Source organism: Oncorhynchus keta, chromosome 3, assembly GCF_023373465.1.
Source record: "Oncorhynchus keta strain PuntledgeMale-10-30-2019 chromosome 3, Oket_V2, whole genome shotgun sequence".
Classification (NCBI taxonomy): domain Eukaryota; kingdom Metazoa; phylum Chordata; class Actinopteri; order Salmoniformes; family Salmonidae; genus Oncorhynchus; species Oncorhynchus keta.
Window position 1 is genome coordinate 35094575 of NC_068423.1, and position 21859 is coordinate 35116433.

General features: G+C 46.8%; 2 protein-coding genes across 4 annotated transcripts in view; one reads left to right on the forward strand and one right to left on the reverse strand.

Moving 5' to 3' along the window:
• ntpcr (nucleoside-triphosphatase, cancer-related) overlaps positions 1 to 15712 on the forward strand; it is a 39212-nt gene extending 23500 nt beyond the window's left edge. For both annotated transcript variants that reach the window (XM_052497007.1, XM_052496997.1), the window contains exons 4-5: positions 7148 to 7357; positions 14533 to 15712. In XM_052497007.1, the coding sequence (XP_052352967.1) occupies positions 7148 to 7357; positions 14533 to 14613 (291 nt within the window). In that variant the 3' untranslated portion in view covers positions 14614 to 15712. The remainder of the gene's footprint in view (positions 1 to 7147; positions 7358 to 14532) is intronic.
• A 5747-nt stretch (positions 15713 to 21459) lies between these two features.
• Positions 21460 to 21859, reverse strand: part of LOC118382165 (uncharacterized) — a 30969-nt gene continuing 30569 nt past the window's right edge. For both annotated transcript variants that reach the window (XM_052497030.1, XM_052497022.1), the window contains exon 8: positions 21460 to 21848. In XM_052497030.1, coding sequence (XP_052352990.1) covers positions 21475 to 21848 — 374 coding nt within the window. In that variant the 3' untranslated portion in view covers positions 21460 to 21474. The remainder of the gene's footprint in view (positions 21849 to 21859) is intronic.

The following is a 21859-nucleotide window of genomic DNA, read 5'->3' on the forward strand; positions in this document are numbered from 1 at the left end:
CTATGTCAGGGTCGTGAGCAGTGATTTTCCTCATGTCAGGGTCGTGAGCAGTGATTTTCCTCCTATGTCAGGGTCGTGAGCAGTGATTTTTCCTCATGTCAGGGTTGTGAGCAGTGATTTTCCTCATGTCAGGGTCGTGAGCAGTGATTTTCCTCCTATGTCAGGGTCGTGAGCAGTGATTTTCCTCCTATGTCAGGGTCGTGAGCAGTGATTTCCTATGTCAGGGTCGTGAGCAGTGATTTTCCTCCTATGTCAGGGTCGTGAGCAGTGATTTCCTATGTCAGGGTCGTGGGCAGTGATTTTCCTCCTTGTCCGGGTCGTGAGCAGTGATTTTCCTCATGTCAGGGTCGTGAGCAGTGATTTTCCTCATGTCAGGGTCGTGAGCAGTGATTTTCCTCATGTCAGGGTCGTGAGCAGTGATTTTCCTCATGTCAGGGTCGTGAACAGTGATTTTCCTCCTATGTCAGGGTCGTGAGCAGTGATTTTCCTCCTATGTCAGGGTCGTGAGCAGTGATTTTCCTCATGTCAGGGTCGTGAGCAGTGATCTTCCTCATGTCAGGGTCGTGAGCAGTGATTTTCCTCATGTCAGGGTCGTGAGCAGTGATTTTCCTCATGTCAGGGTCGTGAGCAGTGATTTTCCTCATGTCAGGGTCGTGAGCAGTGATCTTCCTCATTCAGCACCAGTCGAAAGTTTGGACACCTACTCATTCCAGGGTTTTTCTTTATTTTTTACTATTTTCAACATTGTAGAATAACAGTGAAGACATCAAAACGATGACATAACACATATGGAGTTTAGTAACCAACAGTGTTAAGGAATCAATATATATTTGACATTCTTCAAAGTAGCCACCATTTGCCTTGATGACAGCTTTGCACTCTCATTCTCTGGTAGTAGAGTAGGCCCACAGCAGCCCTGGTAGTAGAGTGATAGGCCCACAGCAGCCCTAGTAGTAGAGTAGAGTAGGCCCACAGCAGCCCTGGTAGTAGAGTAGAGTAGGCCCACAGCAGCCCTGGGTAGAGTAGAGTAGGCCCACAGCAGCCCTAGTAGTAGAGTTAGGCCCACAGCAGCCCTAGTCAGGTAGAGTAGGCCCACAGCAGCTCTGATAGAGTTTAGGCCCACATCAGCTCTGAGAGTAGGTAGAGTAGGCCCACGGCAGCCCTGAGTTTAGGCCCACAGCAGCCCTAGTAGTAGAGTAGAGTAGGCCCACAGCAGCCCTAGTAGTAGATTAGGCCCACAGCAGCCCTAGTAGTAGAGTAGAGTAGGCCCACAGCAGCCCTAGTAGTTTAGGCCCACAGCAGTCAGTTGTAGAGTGAGGCCCACAGCAGCTCTGAGAGTAGAGTAGAGTGCCCACATCAGCTCTGAGAGTAGAGTAGAGTAGGCCCACAGCAGCTCTGAGATTTAGGCCCACATCAGCTCTGAGAGTAGAGTCAGTGATAGGCCCACATCAGGTCTGAGCAGTAGATTTTCCTCAGCTCTGAGAGTAGAGTAGAGTAGGCCCACAGCAGCTCTGGTAGTAGAGTAGGCCCACAGCAGCTCTGAGAGTAGAGTAGAGTGATAGGCCCCAGCAGCTCTGGTAGTAGAGTAGAGTAGGCCCACAGCAGCTCTGGTAGTAGAGTTTAGGCCCTCAGCAGCTCAGGTAAAGTAGAGTAGGCCCACAGCAGTGATTTAGGCCCACAGCAGCTCTGAGGTAGAGTAGAGTGAGTAGGCCCACAGCAGCTCTGGTAGTAGAGTAGAGTAGGCCCACAGCAGCTCTGGTAGTAGAGCAGAGTAGGCCCACAGCAGCTCTGGTAGTAGAGTAGAGCAGGCCCACAGCAGCTCTGGTAGTTTAGGCCCACAGCAGCTCTGAGATGTAGGCCCACAGCAGTTCTGGTAGTAGAGTAGAGTAGGCCCACAGCAGCTCTGTATTTTCAGCTCTGGTAGTAGAGTAGAGTAGGCCCACAGGGTCGTGAGTAGAGTGATAGGCCCAGAGCAGTTCTGTAGTAGGTAGAGTAGGCCCACAGCAGCTCTTGAGTTTTAGCAGCTCTTGTAGTGGATGTAGGCCCACAGCAGGTCTGAGAGTAGAGTAGATTAGGCCCACAGCAGCTCTGAGAGTAGATTTAGGCCCACAGCAGTCAGGGTAGAGTAGGCCCACAGCAGCTCTGAGATTTTCCACAGCAGTCTGAGAGTAGAGCAGAGTAGGCCCACAGCAGCTCTGAGAGTAGAGTTTTCCAGCAGCTCTGAGAGTGTCAGGCCCACAGCAGCTCTGAGAGAGCAGTGAGGCCCACAGCAGCTCATGTCAGTAGGCCCACAGCAGCTCTGAGAGCAGTGATAGGCCCCAGCAGCTCTGAGTAGAGTAGAGTAGGCCCACAGCAGCTCTGAGAGTAGAGTAGAGTAGGCCCACAGCAGCTCTGAGAGTAGAGTAGAGTAGGCCCACAGCAGCTCTGAGAGTAGAGTGAGTAGGCCCACAACAGCTCTGATGTCAGGGTAGAGAGCAGTGATTTTCCACATCAGCTCTGAGGTAGAGTAGAGCAGTGACAGCAGCCCTGGTAGTCAGAGTAGAGAGCAGGATCAGCTCTGAGAGTAGAGTAGAGTAGGCCCACAGCAGCTCTGAGAGTAGATTTAGGCCCACATCAGCTCTGGGAGTAGAGTAAGCAGTGAGGCCCACAGCAGCTCAGGTTGTAGAGTAGGCCCACATCAGCTCTGAGAGTAGAGTTTCAGCTCCTAGGCCCACAGCAGCTCTGAGAGTAGAGTCAGCCCACAGCAGCCCTGGGAGTAGAGTTAGAGTAGGCCCACATCAGCTCTAGAGTGTAGGCCCACAGCAGCCCTGGTAGTAGAGTAGCTCTTAGAGTGAGTAGGCCCACATCAGCTCTGAGGTAGATAGAGCAGGCCCACAGGGCTCGTAGAGTGATTAGGCCCACATCAGCTCTGGGAGTATAGAGTCAGGGTTGTAGAGTAGGCCCACATCAGCTCTGATTTAGGCCCCTCAGCTCTGAGATGTAGGCCCACAGCAGCTCTGGTAGAGTAGAGTGATTTTAGGCCCACAGCAGCTCTGAGAGTAGAGTAGATTTAGGCCCACAGCAGCTCTGAGAGTAGAGTGTAGGCCCACAGCAGCTCTGAGAGTAGAGAGTAGGCCCACAGCAGCTCTTAGAGTAGAGTAGGCCCACAGCAGCTCTGAGAGTAGAGTAGAGTAGGCCCACAGCAGCTCTGAGAGTAGAGTAGGGTAGGCCCACAGCAGCTCTGAGAGTAGAGTAGAGTAGAGTAGGCCCACAGCAGCTCTGAGAGTAGAGTAGAGTAGGCCCACAGCAGCTCTGAGAGTAGAGTCGGCCCACAGCAGCTCTGAGAGTAGAGTAGGCCCACAGCAGCTCTGAGAGTAGAGTAGAGTAGGCCCACAGCAGCTCTGAGAGTAGAGTAGAGTAGGCCCACAGCAGCTCTGAGAGTAGAGTAGAGTAGTCCCACAGCAGCTCTGAGAGTAGAGTAGAGTAGCCCCACAGCAGCTCTGAGAGTAGAGTAGAGTAGGCCCACAGCAGCTCTTAGAGTAGAGTAGGCCCACAGCAGCTCTGAGAGTAGAGTAGAGTAGGCCCACAGCAGCTCTAGTTGTAGAGTAGGCCCACATCAGCTCTGAGAGTAGAGTAGAGTAGGCCCACATCAGCTCTGAGAGTAGAGTAGGCCCACAGCAGCTCTGATAGAGTAGAGTAGAGTAGGCCCACAGCAGCTCTGAGAGTAGAGTAGAGTAGGCCCACAGCAGCTCTGAGAGTTAGAGTAGGCCCACAGCAGCTCTGAGAGTAGAGTAGAGTAGGCCCACAGCAGCTCTTAGAGTAGAGTAGGCCCACAGCAGCTCTGAGAGTAGAGTAGAGTGATAGGCCCACAGCAGCTCTGAGAGTAGAGTAGAGTAGGCCCACAGCAGCTCTGAGAGTAGAGTAGAGTAGGCCCACAGCAGCTCTGAGAGTAAAGTAGAGTAGGCCCACAGCAGCTCTGAGAGTAGAGTCGGCCCACAGCAGCTCTGAGAGTAGAGTAGGCCCACAGCAGCTCTTAGAGTAGAGTAGAGTAGGCCCACAGCAGCTCTGAGAGTAGAGTAGAGTAGGCCCACAGCAGCTCTGAGAGTAGAGTAGAGTAGGCCCACAGCAGCTCTGAGAGTAGAGTAGAGTAGGCCCACAGCAGCTCGTAGAGTAGAGTAGGCCCACAGCAGCTCTGGTAGTAGAGTAGAGTAGGCCCACAGCAGCTCTGAGAGTAGAGTAGAGTAGGCCCACAGCAGCTCTGAGAGTAGAGTAGAGTAGGCCCACAGCAGCTCTGAGAGTAGAGTAGAGTAGGCCCACAGCAGCTCTGAGAGTAGAGTAGAGCAGGCCCACAGCAGCTCTGAGAGTAGAGTAGAGTAGAGTAGGCCCACAGCAGCTCTGAGAGTAGAGTAGAGTAGAGTAGGCCCACAGCAGCTCTGAGAGTAGAGTGGAGCAGGCCCACAGCAGCTCTGAGAGTAGAGTAGAGTAGAGTAGGCCCACATCAGCTCTGAGAGTAGAGTAGAGTAGAGTAGAGTAGGCCCACATCAGCTCTGAGAGTAGAGTAGAGTAGAGTAGAGTAGAGTAGAGTAGGCCCACATCAGCTCTGAGAGTAGAGTAGGCCCACAGCAGCTCTGAGAGTAGAGTAGAGTAGAGTAGGCCCACAGCAGCTCTGAGAGTAGAGTAGAGTAGGCCCACAGCAGCTCTGAGAGTAGAGTAGAGGAGGCCCACAGCAGCTCTTAGAGTAGAGTCGGCCCACAGCAGCTCTGAGAGTAGAGTAGGCCCACAGCAGCTCTGAGAGTAGAGTAGAGTAGGCCCACAGCAGCTCTAGTTGTAGAGTAGGCCCACAGCAGCTCTGAGAGTAGAGTCGGCCCACAGCAGCTCTGAGAGTAGAGTAGGCCCACAGCAGCTCTGAGAGTAGAGTAGAGTAGGCCCACAGCAGCTCTAGTTTAGAGTAGGCCCACATCAGCTCACAGCAGCTCTGAGAGTAGAGTAGAGTAGGCCCACAGCAGCTCTAGTTTTAGGCCCACATCAGCTCTGAGAGTAGAGTAGAGTAGAGTAGGCCCACATCAGCTCTGTAGGCCCACATCAGCTCCACAGCAGCTCTGAGAGTAGAGTAGAGTAGGCCCACAGCAGCTCTAGTTGTAGAGTAGGCCCACATCAGCTCTGAGAGTAGAGTAGAGTAGAGTAGGCCCACATCAGCTCTGAGAGTAGAGTAGGCCCACAGCAGCTCTGAGAGTAGAGTAGAGTAGAGTAGGCCCACAGCAGCTCTGAGAGTAGAGTCGGCCCACAGCAGCTCTGAGAGTAGAGTAGAGTAGGCCCACAGCAGCTCTGAGAGTAGAGTAGAGTAGGCCCACATCAGCTCTGAGAGTAGAGTCGGCCCACAGCAGCTCTGAGAGTAGAGTAGGCCCACAGCAGCTCTGAGAGTAGAGTAGAGTAGGCCCACAGCAGCTCTGAGAGTAGAGTAGAGTAGAGTAGGCCCACAGCAGCTCTGAGAGTAGAGTAGAGTAGGCCCATAGCAGCTCTTGTAGTGGAGTAGAGTAGGCCCACAGCAGCTCTGAGATTAGAGTAGAGTAGGCCCACAGCAGCTCTGAGAGTAGAGTAGAGTAGGCCCACAGCAGCTCTTAGAGTAGAGTAGGCCCACAACAGCTCTGAGAGTAGAGTAGAGTAGAGTAGAGTAGGCCCACATCAGCTCTGAGAGTAGAGTAGGCCCACAGCAGCTCTGAGAGTAGAGTAGAGTCAGCCCACAGCAGCCCTGAGAGTAGAGTAGAGTAGAGTAGGCCCACATCAGCTCTGAGAGTAGAGTAGAGTAGGCCCACAGCAGCCCTTAGAGTAGAGTAGAGTAGGCCCACAGCAGCTCTGAGAGTAGAGTAGAGTAGGCCCACAGCAGCTCTGAGAGTAGAGTAGAGTAGGCCCACAGCAGCTCTTAGAGTAGAGTAGAGTAGGCCCACATCAGCTCTGAGAGTAGAGTAGGCCCACAGCAGCTCTGAGAGTAGAGTAGAGTAGAGTAGAGTAGGCCCACATCAGCTCTGGGAGTAGAGTAGAGTAGGCCCACATCAGCTCTGAGAGTAGAGTAGGCCCACAGCAGCTCTTAGAGTAGAGTAGAGTAGGCCCACAGCAGCTCTGAGAGTAGAGTAGAGTAGGCCCACAGCAGCTCTGAGAGTAGAGTAGAGTAGGCCCACAGCAGCTCTGAGAGTAGAGTAGAGTAGGCCCACAGCAGCTCTTAGAGTAGAGTAGGCCCACAGCAGCTCTGAGAGTAGAGTAGAGTAGGCCCACAGCATCTCTGAGAGTAGAGTAGAGTAGGCCCACAGCAGCTCTGAGAGTAGAGTAGAGTAGGCCCACAGCAGCTCTGAGAGTACAGTAGAGTAGGCCCACAGCAGCTCTGAGAGTAGAGTCGGCCCACAGCAGCTCTGAGAGTAGAGTAGAGTAGGCCCACAGCAGCTCTGAGAGTAGAGTAGAGTAGGCCCACAGCAGCTCTGAGAGTAGAGTAGAGTAGAGTAGGCCCACAGCAGCTCTGAGAGTAGAGTAGAGTAGGCCCACAGCAGCTCTGAGAGTAGAGTAGAGTAGGCCCACAGCAGCTCTTAGAGTAGAGTAGAGTAGGCCCACAGCAGCTCGTAGAGTAGAGTAGGCCCACAGCAGCTCTGGTAGTAGAGTAGAGTAGGCCCACAGCAGCTCTGGTAGTAGAGTAGAGTAGGCCCACAGCAGCTCTTGTAGTGGAGTAGAGTAGGCCCACAGCAGCTCTGAGAGTAGAGTAGAGTAGGCCCACAGCAGCTCTGAGAGTAGAGTAGAGTAGGCCCACAGCAGCTCTGAGAGTAGAGTAGAGTAGGCCCACAGCAGCTCTGAGAGTAGAGTAGAGTAGGCCCACAGCAGCTCTGAGAGTAGAGTAGAGTAGGCCCACAGCAGCTCTGAGAGTAGAGTAGGCCCACAGCAGCTCTGAGAGTAGAGTAGAGTAGGCCCACAGCAGCTCTGAGAGTAGAGTAGAGTAGGCCCACAGCAGCTCTGAGAGTAGAGTAGGCCCACAGCAGCTCTGAGAGTAGAGTAGAGTAGGCCCACAGCAGCTCTGAGAGTAGAGTAGAGTAGGCCCACAGCAGCTCTAGTATATCAACCATATAGTTGTTGTTTTTTGTGGTGAGTGATGTTGTCTCTAACCTCACTCTCTTTCTCTGTGTTTTAGCTTGACTCTTCATGCAGTAGCAACCATCAGGTGTTCATCATTGATGAGGTTGGTAAAATGGAGCTGTTCAGCCAGGCGTTCATCAGGTCAGTCAGACAGACCCTGGACTCTCCAGTCTTCTCTGTCCTGGGGACTATACCCCTCCCTTCAGGAAAACCACTGGGTTTCGTGGAGGAGATACGGACCAGGACGGACGTCACTGTCTTCACTGTGAGTACATTCTCACGCACGCACGCACGCACGCACGCACGCACGCACGCACGTCACGCACGCACACACACACACACACACACACACACACACACACACATACAAATATACAAATAATCCCACTCTCTGTATTTATCTAATCTTACCTGCCTCCTTGTAGGGACGTCAAATGTTCAGCCTACTGCACAGACTGTATGGTGTCAGACCCTATGGAGTCTGTCTGGTTAAATTGTTCTCAGACCCTATGGAGTCTGGTTAAATTGGTCTATGACCCTATGGAGTCTGGTTAAATTGGTCTATGACCCTATGGAGTCTGGTTAAATTGGTCTATGGCCCTATGGAGTCTGGTTAAATTGGTCGATGACCCTATGGAGTCTGGTTAAATTGGTCTATGACCCTATGGAGGGAGTCTGGTTAAATTGGTCTATGACCCTATGGAGTCTGGTTAAATTGGTCTATGACCCTATGGAGTCTGGTTAAATTGGTCTATGACCCTATGGAGTCTGGTTAAATTGGTCTATGACCCTATGGAGTCTGGTTAAATTGGTCTATGACCCTGTGGAGTCTGGTTAAATTGGTCTATGACCCTATGGAGTCTGGTTAAATTGGTCTATGACCCTATGGAGTCTGGTTAAATTGGTCTATGACCCTGTGGAGTCTGGTTAAATTGGTCTATGACCCTGTGGAGTCTGGTTAAATTGGTCTATGGCCCTATGGAGTCTGGTTAAATTGGTCTATGACCCTATGGAGTCTGGTTAAATTGGTCTATGACCCTATGGAGTCTGGTTAAATTGGTCTATGACCCTATGGAGGGAGTCTGGTTAAATTGGTCTATGACCCTATGGAGTCTGGTTAAATTGGTCTATGACCCTATGGAGTCTGGTTAAATTGGTCTATGACCCTATGGAGTCTGGTTAAATTGGTCTATGACCCTATGGAGTCTGGTTAAATTGGTCTATGACCCTATGGAGTCTGGTTAAATTGGTCTATGACCCTATGGAGTCTGGTTAAATTGGTCTATGACCCTATGGAGTCTGGTTAAATTGTTCTCGGGCCCTATGGAGTCTGGTTAAATTGGTCTATGACCCTGTGGAGTCTGGTTAAATTGGTCTATGGCCCTATGGAGTCTGGTTAAATTGGTCTATGACCCTATGGAGTCTGGTTAAATTGGTCTATGACCCTATGGAGTCTGGTTAAATTGGTCTATGACCCTATGGAGTCTGGTTAAATTGTTCTTAGGAGCTTTTCAGCAGTAGTAATAATTAGATGTCAGTAACCAGGTTTCCATCTAACCTTTATATAATTTGACATTATAGCCATTTATTTGACGCTCATATCCAGAGCCACTTACAGTGCCTTGCGAAAGTATTCGGCCCCCTTGAACTTTGCGACCTTTTGCCACATTTCAGGCTTCAAACATAAAGATATAAAACTGTATTTTTTTGTGAAGAATCAACAACAAGTGGGACACAATCATGAAGTGGAACGACATTTATTGGATATTTCAAACTTTTTAACTGAAAATTGGGCGTGCAAAATTATTCAGCCCCTTTACTTTCAGTGCAGCAAACTCTCTCCAGAAGTTCAGTGAGGATCTCTGAATGATCCAATGTTGACCTAAATGACTAATGATGATAAATACAATCCACCTGTGTGTAATCAAGTCTCCGTATAAATGCACCTGCACTGTGATAGTCTCAGAGGTCCGTTAAAAGCGCAGAGAGCATCATGAAGAACAAGGAACACACCAGGCAGGTCCGAGATACTGTTGTGAAGAAGTTTAAAGCCGGATTTGGATACAAAAAGATTTCCCAAGCTTTAAACATCCCAAGGAGCACTTTGCAAGCGATAATATTGAAATGGAAGGAGTATCAGACCACTGCAAATCTACCAACACCTGGCCGTCCCTCTAAACTTTCAGCTCATACAAGGAGAAGACTGATCAGAGATGCAGCCAAGAGGCCCATGATCACTCTGGATGAACTGCAGAGATCTACAGCTGAGGTGGGAGACTCTGTCCATAGGACAACAATCAGTCACAAATCTGGCCTTTATGGAAGAGTGGCAAGAAGAAAGCCATTTCTTAAAGATATCCATAAAAAGTGTAGTTTAAAGTTTGCCACAAGCCACCTGGGAGACACACCAAACATGTGGAAGAAGGTGCTCTGGTCAGATGAAACCAAAATTGAACTTTTTGGCAACAATGCAAAACGTTATGTTTGGCGTAAAAGCAACACAGCTCATCACCCTGAACACACCATCCCCACTGTCAAACATGGTGGTGGCAGCATCATGGTTTGGGCCTGCTTTTCTTCAGCAGGGACGGCGAAGATGGTTAAAATTGATGGGAAGATGGATGGAGCCAAGAGTGGCCAGAGAAAATCCATTGCTTAAAGAAAAAAATAAGCCAACACGTTTGGTGTTCGCCAAACGTTTGGTGTCTGCTGCAAACCCAACACCTCACCCCAAGAACACCATCCCCACAGTGACGCGTGGTGACAGCATCATGCTGTGGGGATGTTTTTCATCGGCAGGGACTGGGAAATTGGTCAGAATTGAAGGAATGATGAACGGAGCTAAATACAAGGAAATTCTTGAGGGAAACCTGTTTCAGTCTTCCAGAGATTTGAGACTGGGAAGGAGGTTCACCTTCCAGTAGGACAATGACTCGAAGCATACTGCTAAAGCAACACTCGTGTGGTTTAAGGGGAAACATTTAAATGTCTTAGAATGGCCTAGTCAAAACCAAGACCTCAATCCAATTGAGAATCTGTGGCATGACTTATAGATTGCTATACACCAGCGGAACCCATCCAACTTGAAGGAGCTGGAGCAGTTTTGCCTTGAAGACTGGGCAAAAATCCCAGGGGCCAGATGTGCCAAGCTTATAGAGACATACCCCAAGAGACTTGCAGCTGTAATTGCTGCAAAAGGTGCCTCTACCAAGTATTGACTTTGGGGGGGTGAATATTTTGTGCTTGTTTCACAATAAAACATATTTTGCATCTTCAAAGTGGTAGGCATGTTGTGTAAATCAAATGATGCAAACCCCCCAAAAATCTATTAATTCCAGGTTGTAAGGCAACAAAATAGGAAAAATGCCCAGGGGGGTGAATACTTTTGCAAGCCACTGTATGTATGTATGTATGTATGTATGTATGTATGTATGTATACCATTATCCTTTACAGTATAGCATGGTGGATACCATTATCCTTTACAGTATAGCATGGTGGATACCATTATCCTTTACAGTATAGCATGGTGGATACCATTATCCTTTACAGTATAGCATGGTGGATACCATTATCATTTACAGTATAGCATGGTGGATACCATTATCCTTACAGTATAGCATGGTGGATACCATTATCCTTTACAGGAAAGAATGTTGGATACCATTATCCTTTACAGTATAGCATGGTGGATACCATTATCATTTACAGTATAGCATGGTGGATACCATTATCCTTTACAGTATAACATGGTGGATTATTAACAGTATAGCATGGTGGATACCATTATCCTTTACAGTATAGCATGGTGGATACCATTATCCTTTACAGTATAGCATGGTGGATACCATTATCCTTACAGTATAGCATGGTGGATACCATTATCCTTTACAGTATAGCATGGTGGATACCATTATCCTTTACAGTATAGCATGGTGGATACTATTATCCTTTACAGTATAGCATGGTGGGTACCATTGTCCTTTACAGTATAGCATGGTGGGTACCATTATCCTTTACAGTATCACGGTGGATACCATTATCCTTTACAGTATAGCACGGTGGATACCATTATCCTGTTACAGTATAGCATGGTGGATACTATTATCCTTTACAGTATAGCATGGTGGGTACCATTATCCTTTACAGTATAGCATGGTTGATACCATTATCATTACAGTATAGCATGGTGGATACCATTATCCTTTACAGTATCACATGGTGGATACCATTATCCTACAGTATAGCATGGTGGATACTATTATCCTTTACAGTATATCATGGTGGATACCATTATCCTTACAGTATAGCATGGTGGATACCATTATCCTTTACAGTATCACATGGTGTATACCATTATCCTTTACAGTATAGCATGGTGGGTACCATTATCCTTTACAGTATAGCATGGTGGATACCATTATCCTTACAGTATAGCATGGTGGATACCATTATCCTTTACAGTATAGCACGGTGGATACCATTATCCTTACAGTATAGCATGGTGGATACCATTATCCTTTACAGTATAGCATGGTGGATACCATTATCCTTTACAGTATAGCATGGTGGGTACCATTATCCTTTACAGTATAGCACGGTGGGTACCATTATCCTTTACAGTATAGCACGGTGGATACCATTATCCTTTACAGTATAGCACGGTGGATACCATTATCCTTACAGTATAGCATGGTGGATACCATTATCCTTTACAGTATAGCATGGAGGATACCATTATCCTTTACAGTATAGCATGGAGGATACCATTATCCTTTACAGTATCACATGGTGGATACCATTATCCTTTACAGTATAGCATGGTGGATACTATTATCCTTTACAGTATATCATGGTGGATACCATTATCCTTACAGTATAGCATGGTGGATACCATTATCCTTTACAGTATCACATGGTGGATACCATTATCCTTTACAGTATAGCATGGTGGGTACCATTATCCTTTACAGTATAGCATGGTGGGTACCATTATCCTTACAGTATAGCATGGTGGATACCATTATCCTTTACAGTACACGGTGGATACCATTATCCTTTACAGTATAGCACGGTGGATACCATTATCCTTTACAGACGGTGGATACCATTATCCTTTACAGTATAGCATGGTGGATACTATTATCCTTTACAGTATAGCATGGTGGATACCATTATCCTTTACAGTATAGCATGGTGGATACCATTATCCTTTACAGTATAGCATGGTGGATACCATTATCCTTTACAGTATAGCATGGTGGATACCATTATCCTTTACAGTATGCAGGGTGGATACCATTATCCTTTACAGTATAGCATGGTGGATACTATTATCCTTTACAGTATAGCATGGTGGATACCATTATCCTTTACAGGAAAGCATGGTGGATACCATTATCCTTTACAGTATAGCATGGTGGATATCATTATCCTTTAAAGTATAGCATGGTGGATACCATTATCCTTTACAGTATAGCATGGTGGATACCATTATCCTTTACAGTATAGCATGGTGGATACCATTATCCTTTAAAGTATAGCATGGTGGATACCATTATCCTTTACAGTATAGCATGGTGGATACCATTATCCTTTCACAGTATAGCATGGTGGATACCATTATCCTTTACAGTATAGCATGGTGGGTACCATTATCCTTTCACAGTATAGCATGGTGGATACCATTACTTACAGTATAGCATGGTGGATATCATTATCCTTTAAAGTATAGCATGGTGGATACCATTATCCTTTACAGTATAGCATGGTGGATACCATTATCCTTTCACAGTATAGCATGGTGGATACCATTATCCTTTACAGTATAACATGGTGGGTACCATTATCCTTTACAGTATAGCATGGTGGATACCATTATCCTTTACAGTATAGCATGGTGGATACTATTATCCTTTACAGTATAGCATGGTGGATACCATTATCCTTTACAGTATAGCATGGTGGATACCATTATCCTTTACAGTATAGCATGGTGGATGCCATTATCCTTTACAGTATAGCATGGTGGATGCCATTATCCCTTACAGTATAGCATGGTGGATACCATTATCCTTTACAGTATAGCATGGTGGATACCATTATCCTTTACATTATAGCATGGTGGATACCATTATCCTTTACAGTATAGCATGGTGGATACCATTATCCTTTACAGTATAGCATGGTGGATACCATTATCCGTTACAGTATAGCATGGTGGATACCATTATCCTTTACAGTAGACCATGGTGGATACCATCATCCTTTACAGTATAGCATGGTGGATACCATTATCCTTTACAGTATAGCATGGTGGATACCATTATCCTTTACAGTATAGCATGGTGGATACCATTATCCTTTACAGTATATCATGGTGGATACCATTATCCTTTACAGTATAGCATGGTGGATACCATTATCCTTTACAGTATAGCATGGTGGATACCATTATCCTTTACAGGAAAGCATGGTGGATACCATTATCCTTTACAGTATAGCATGGTGGGTACCATTATCATTTACAGTATAGCATGGTGGATACCATTATACAGTATAGCATGGTGGATACCATTATCCTTACAGTATAGCATGGTGGATACCATTATCCTTTACAGGAAAGCATGGTGGATACCATTATCCTTTACAGTATAGCATGGTGGGTACCATTATCATTTACAGTATAGCATGGTGGATACCATTATCCTTACAGTATAGCATGGTGGATACTATTATCCTTTACAGTATAGCATGGTGGATACCATTATCCTTTACAGTATAGCATGGTGGATACCATTATCCTTACAGTATAGCATGGTGGGTACCATTATCCTTTACAGTATAGCATGGTGGATACCATTATCCTTTACAGTATAGCATGGTGGATACCATTATCCTTACAGTATAGCATGGTGGATACCATTATCCTTACAGTATATCATGGTGGATACCATTATCCTTACAGTATAGCATGGTGGATACCATTATCACTTACAGTATAGCATGGTGGATACCATTATCCTTACAGTATAGCATGGTGGATACCATTATCCTTTACAGTATAGCATGGTGGATACCATGATCCTTTACAGTATAGCATGGTGGATACCATTATCATTTACAGTATAGCATGGTGGATACCATTATCCTTACAGTATAGCATGGTGGGGATTAAACATGAAATCATCCATCCACCAGATCCATCCATCAGGATCAAAATTAGTGATATTAACAGTGTTATCTGGATCCATCCATCAGGATCAATATTAGTGATATTAACTGTTAGATCTGGTTCCATCCATCAGGATCAATATTAGTGATATTAACTGTTAGATCTGGTTCCATCCATCAGGAACACTACGCTCTTGCTGCTATGGTATCTCTTAAACATCTTTGGTTGTGTGTTTCTCACCCCCCCGGCCTTCCCTCCTCTCTCTCAGGTCTCCAAGGAGAACAGAGATGTTATATTACCAGAGGTTGTGTCAGCTCTAAAGGACTGCCTCAAACAAAGTGCTGAGTAGGTGGAAGTTATCCAAGGTCAGTGGAACATCATGGAGGGCATTCAGAAGAACAGCAGCACTTTGAACTAGACCCTGATGGACAAGACCGACCCTGATGAACAAGACCGACCCTGATGGACAAGACCGACCCTGATGAACAAGACCGACCCTGATGAACAAGACCGACCCTGATGGACTAGACCGACCCTGATGAACAAGACCGACCCTGATGAACAAGACCGACCCTGATAGGTTAGACCGACCCTGATGGACTAGACCGACCCTGATGGACTAGACCGACCCTGATGGACTAGACCGACCCTGATGGACTAGACCGACCCTGATGAACTAGACCGACCCTGATGGACTAGACCGACCCTGATGGACTAGACCGACCCTGATGAACAAGACCGACCCTGATGAACAAGACCGACCCTGATGAACAAGACCGACCCTGATGGACTAGACCGACCCTGATGGACTAGACCGACCCTGATGGACTAGACCGTCCCTGATGGATGGATGTTGGCCAGCACTCTGTACTAGACCGACCCTGATGAACAAGACCGACCCTGATGAACAAGACCGACCCTGATGGACTAGACCGACCCTGATGAACAAGACCGACCCTGATGAACAAGACCGACCCTGATAGACTAGACCGACCCTGATAGACTAGACCGACCCTGATGGACTAGACCGACCCTGATGGACAAGACCGACCCTGATGAACAAGACCGACCCTGATGAACAAGACCGACCCTGATGGACTAGACCGATCCTGATGGACTAGACCGACCCTGCTGAACGAGACCGACCCTGCTGAACGAGACCGACCCTGAAGAACGAGACCGACCCTGAAGAACGAGACCGACCCTGAAGAACGAGACCGACCCTGATGAACTAGACTGACCCTGATGGATGGATGTTGGCCAATACTCTGTAATAGACCATGGCCACCTAACCATCCCCAGCTTCCAATTGGCTCATTCATCCCCCTCCTCTCCCCTGTAACTATTCCCCAGGTCATTGCTGTAAATGAGAATGTTTTCTCGGTCAACTTACCTGGTAAAATAACAAAGAAATCAATAAAAATGTAATAAAACAATGATTTAATTAATTCTGAAAACTGCCACATTCAGTGCTTCAACCAATGATAATGTTGGAAGATTAGTGATAAATATAATTATAATATGGAGAATAGTGTACAATAATAGACTATATCCTGGTCAATTGCCTGCACCAACCGTGGAACTGTGTGATTACATCGCCATGTGTTAGGGCTTGGTCTGCTCTCCTCTCCATGGCTATTAGCATGTCTTACTTAATAGTGTCAACTTTACTAATGATCTTCATTAGAAGACAACCACACGGCCGTGACAGCGTTTACAAAGAAAGCAAATGAAGGTAAACCAAACAGTGAAATGACTGGAATGATAATGTGGACTATACCAACTGAAGGGAACTAACAGTAAATGGGCAGTTGTGTTGTTATCAGACCTACTGATGGTCCATATTGATTGTTATCAGACCTACTGATGGTCCATATTGATTGTTATTAGACCTACTGATGGTCCATATTGTTATCAGACCTACTGATGGTCCATATTGTTATCAGACCTACTGATGGTCCATATTGTTATCAGACCTACTGATGGTCCATATTGTTATTAGACCTACTGATGGTCCATATTGTTATCAGGCCTACAGATGGTCCATATTGTTATCAGACCTACTGATGGTCAATATTGATTGTTATCAGACCTACTGATGGTCCATATTGTTATCAGACCTACTGATGGTCCATATTGATTGTTATCAGACCTACTGATGGTCCATATTGTTATCAGGCCTACTGATGGTCCATATTGTTATCAGACCTACTGATGGTCCATATTGTTATCAGACCTACTGATGGTCCATATTGATTCTTATCAGACCTACTGATGGCCCATATTGTTATCAGACCTACAGATGGTCCATATTGATTCTTATCAGGCCTACAGATGGTCCATATTGTTATCAGGCCTACAGATGGTCCATATTGTTATCAGACCTACTGATGGTCCATATTGTTATCAGACCTACAGATGGTCCATATTGTTATCAGGCCTACAGATGGTCCATATTGTTATCAGACCTACTGATGGTCCATATTGATTGTTATCAGGCCTACAGATGGTCCATATTGTTATCAGGCCTACAGATGGTCCATATTGTTATCAGACCTACTGATGGTCCATATTGATATCAGACCTACTGATGGTCCATATTGTTATCAGACCTACTGATGGTCCATATTGATTGTTATCAGACCTACTGATGGTCCATATTGTTATCAGACCTACTGATGGTCCATATTGTTATCAGACCTACTGATGGTCCATATTGTTATCAGGCCTACTGATGGTCCATATTGTTATCAGACCTACTGATGGTCCATATTGTTGTTCAGACCTACTGATGGTCCATATTGTTATCAGACCTACAGATGGTCCATATTGTTATCAGACCTACTGATGGTCCATATTGTTATCAGACCTACAGATGGTCCATATTGTTATCAGACCTACTGATGGTCCATATTGTTATCAGACCTACTGATGGTCCATATTGTTATCAGACCTACTGATGGTCCATATTGTTATCAGACCTACAGATGGTCCATATTGTTATCAGGCCTACAGATGGTCCATATTGTTATCAGACCTACTGATGGTCCATATTGATGTTTATCAGACCTACTGATGGTCCATATTGTTATCAGACCTACTGATGGTCCATATTGTTATCAGGCCTACAGATGGTCCATATTGATTCTTATCGGGCCTAATACAGTGTATCTGTAGACACACCGCCAGCGACAGCCCGAACCCTGAAGGATCTGGAGAAGGTCTACAAGGTCTATAAAATCATACAAAGTGATTTTCTGGATTTTCTCTCACAGTTGAAGTGTACCTTTGATAAAAATTACAGACCTCTACATGCTTTGTAAGTAGGAACACCTGCAAAATCGTCAGTGTATCAAATACTTGTTTTCCCCACTGTATGTATGTGTGTGTGTGTGTGTGTGTGTGTGTGTGTGTGTGTGTGTGTGTGTGTGTGTGTGTGTGTGTGTGTGTGTGTGTGTGTGTATATATTAGTGGCTACTCTACTGGACCAGTCAACAGTTTGGACACACCTACTCATTCCAGGGTTTTTCTTTATTTTTACTATTTTCTGCATTGTAGAATAATAGTGAAGACATCAAAACTATGATATAACACATATTGAATCATGTGTATTTGGCTAAAATGTCCTGGTACTGGGTAAAGTTCATGACCTTGACCTTACCAAGGGCCCCGGACCAGTGGAAGGTCAATAGCCCCATAACATTACAGATCCACCAGCATGTTCTACAGTAGCTGTGGGCTCCTTTTGCTCCAAGGGCCCCGGACCAGTGGAAGGTCAATAGCCCCATAACATTACAGATCCACCAGCATGTTCTACAGTAGCTGTGGGCTCCTTTTGCTCCAAGGGCCCCGGACCAGTGGAAGGTCAATAGCCCCATAACATTACAGATCCACCAGCATGTTCTACAGTAGCTGTGGGCTCCTTTTGCTCCAAGGGCCCCGGACCAGTGGAAGGTCAATAGCCCCATAACATTACAGATCCACCAGCATGTTCTACAGTAGCTGTGGGCTCCTTTGCTCCACTGGTCCGGGGCTCTTGGTCAACGGCATCATGAACTTTTATCCAGTACCAGGACATTTTAGCCAAACAAATTGTTGCCTCTGCACACATCAAAATCCACAAATGAATGGTTATTTGGCCACAAAATCAACATTTTGCAATGGCCATCTCAGTCTCCGGACTGAAAACCCATTGGAAACTGGTGGTTTGAATAGAAGAGGGCAATGGTCATCTCAGTCTCCGGACTGAAAACCCATTGGAAACTGGTGGTTTGAATAGAAGAGGGCAATGGCCATCTCAGTCTCCGGACTGAAAACCCATTGGAAACTGGTGGTTTGAATAGAAGAGGGCAATGGTCTACGATTTTAGAAAAAGGCTCATTGCCGTAATCCTCACAAGGTGTGGTATTGAAAGGCAATATGTACGTTTTGGCAATATGTACATTGTTAAGTCATGCCAATAAAGTAATTTGAATTGAATTGAAATGTACTGAGAACAGGTTTGAATCATGTGGACCTTTTTGACGACTTTAAGGAGCTGCCCCTTCTGTAGAGGTCCTTAAGAGGTTTTTAAACTAAATCTCTTTATCTGAGCAGTTTATCAAAGGTGTCATTTATCAAGGATGTCAATCATTTATCAATGTGTCAATCATGGATCAAGGTGTCAATAATTTATCAATGTGTCAATCATTTATCAATGTGTCAATCATGTATCAAGGTGTCAATCATTTATCAAGGTGTCAATCATGTATCAATGTGTCAATCATGTATCAATGTGTCAATCATTTATCAATGTGTCAATCATTTATCAATGTGTCAATCATTTATCAAGGTGTCAATCATTTATCAAGGTGTCAATCATTTATCAATGTGTCAGTCATTTATCAAGGTGTCAATCATGTCAGGGCCCACTATTATCCAGGACATACAGCTTGTTTTACCTGTATTTTTACAGGTAAACCTCCAGGGGGCAACCAACCTCCAGGGGGCCCCCAACCTCCAGGGGGCCCCCAACATCCAGGGGGCCACCAACCTCCAGAGGGCCCAACCTCCAGGGGGCCACCAAACTCCAGGGGGCCACCAACCTCCAGGGGGCCACCAACCTCCAGGGGGCCACCAACCTCCAGGGGGCCACCAACCTCCAGGGGGCCACCAACCTCCAGGGGGCCCCCAACATCCAGGGGGCCACCAACCTCCAGAGGGCCCCAACATCCAGGGGGCCCCAACCTCCAGGGAGCCACCAACCTCCAGGGGGCCCTAACCTCCAGGGAGCCACCAATCTCCAGGGAGCCCCAACCTCCAGGGAGCCACCAACCTCCAGGGGGCCCTAACCTCCAGGGGCCCCAACCCAAAAATAAATAATAATATGAACAGGATATAAGCAATGGTGAATCGCAGGAAATCAACTTTAAAACTGCAAGATAATATACAAGGCAGTAAAAACACAGCAGTCCACATGATACAAAACACAGGTCAACCAACAGAAGGATGATTGTCTTAATAAGATATCAAATCTATCACCATGCAGTGCAGAAGTCTCACACAGACATCCTAAACTACCAGCACACACGCATGGTTCAAACAAATAGATTAGCTACTATCGGCTGCCTTCGATACTGTGAACCATCAGATCCTCCTCTCCACCCTCTCCGAGTTGGGCATCTCCGGCGCGGCCCACGCTTAGTTGCGTCCTACCTGACAGGTCGCTCCTACCAGGTGGCGTGGCGAGAATCTGTCTCCTCACCACGCGCTCTCACCACTGGTGTCCCCAGGGCTCTGTTCTAGGCCCTCTCCTATTCTCGCTATACACCAAGTCACTTGGCTCTGTCATAACCTCACATGGTCTCTCCTATCATTGCTATGCAGACGACACACAATTAATCTTCTCCTTTCCCCCTTCTGATGACCAGGTGGCGAATCGCATCTCTGCATGTCTGGCAGACATATCTGTGTGGATGACGGATCACCACCTCAAACTGAACCTCGGCAAGACGGAGCTGCTCTTCCTCCCGGGGAAGGACTGCCCGTTCCATGATCTCGCCATCACGGTTGACAACTCCATTGTGTCCTCCTCCCAGAGCGCTAAGAACCTTGGCGTGATCCTGGACAACACCCTGTCGTTCTCAACTAACTTCAAGGCGGTGGCCCGTTCCTGTAGGTTCATGCTCTACAACATCCGCAGAGTACGACCCTGCCTCACACAGGAAGCGGCGCAGGTCCTAATCCAGGCCCTTGTCATCTCCCGTCTGGATTACTGCAACTCGCTGTTGGCTGGGCTCCCTGCCTGTGCCATTAAACCCCTACAACTCATCCAGAGCGCCGCAGCCCGTCTGGTGTTCAACCTTCCCAAGTTCTCTCACGTCACCCCGCTCCTCCGCTCTCTCCACTGGCTTCCAGTTGAAGCTCGCATCCGCTACAAGACCATGGTGCTTGCCTACGGAGCTGTGAGGGGAACGGCACCTCAGTACCTCCAGGCTCTGATCAGGCCCTACACCCAAACAAGGGCACTGCGTTCATCCACCTCTGGCCTGCTCGCCTCCCTACCACTGAGGAAGTACAGTTCCCGCTCAGCCCAGTCAAAACTGTTCGCTGCTCTGGCCCCCCAATGGTGGAACAAACTCCCTCACGACGCCAGGACAGCGGAGTCAATCACCACCTTCCGGAGACACCTGAAACCCCACCTCTTTAAGGAATACCTAGGATAGGGTAAGTAATCCTTCTCACCCCCCCCTAAAAAGATTTAGATGCACTATTGTAAAGTGGCTGTTCCACTGGATGTCATAAGGTGAATGCACCAATTTGTAAGTCGCTCTGGATAAGAGCGTCTGCTAAATGACTTAAATGTAAATGTAAATGTATGTAGCAGGTGTCATTTAATGAGCACCACACATTAATACACAAAGCCTGCTTGGTTTCCAATCCTTATTGAGTACAAATACAGAGTACAGCAGCCCTCACATAGCAAACTCAAGAGGTCAGAGTTCAGATGTGCTGCTATGATGTTAACTTCAGTCCGTTATAACTCAGCTGTCGGGCAAGAAAGGACTGTAAAAGTAAAAAAGGACTTCATAAAATATCAAATCAAATTTTATTTGTCACATGCGCGAATACAACAGTGAAATGCTTTCTTACAAGCCCTTAACCAACGATGATGCAGTTTTAAGAAAATACCAAAGAAAGGTAAGAAATATGTGATTGATTGATAACAGCTTCAGTCTTTCTTCCCAAAGAACTTGTTGAAGACAGACTTCTTGCGTGGCGGAGGCAGACTGGCGCAGGACCTCAGAGATGGTTCCTGGTCGTGGTGGTACATTGCTTGGTGCTGGTGAAGCTGCCTTCTTGTAGTAGAGTCCTGGTGATATGAGTGGTGCTGCCATCCATCCAGGAGGGGGCGCTGTGGGTCAGTGTGACTGGTGATAGATGGACCACTACCATCACAACTGAGAGTGGGAGAAGCGGCAGACTGCTTGTCTCCTATAATCATAGTCACGGAGTAGTTTGACCCACAGTCCAGACCCACTGATCCGTAGTCCCGGCCTCTGCCCCCAGGGGGGAGCAACGCTGGTTTAATATTCTGGTACCTTGCTGAGAGAGAA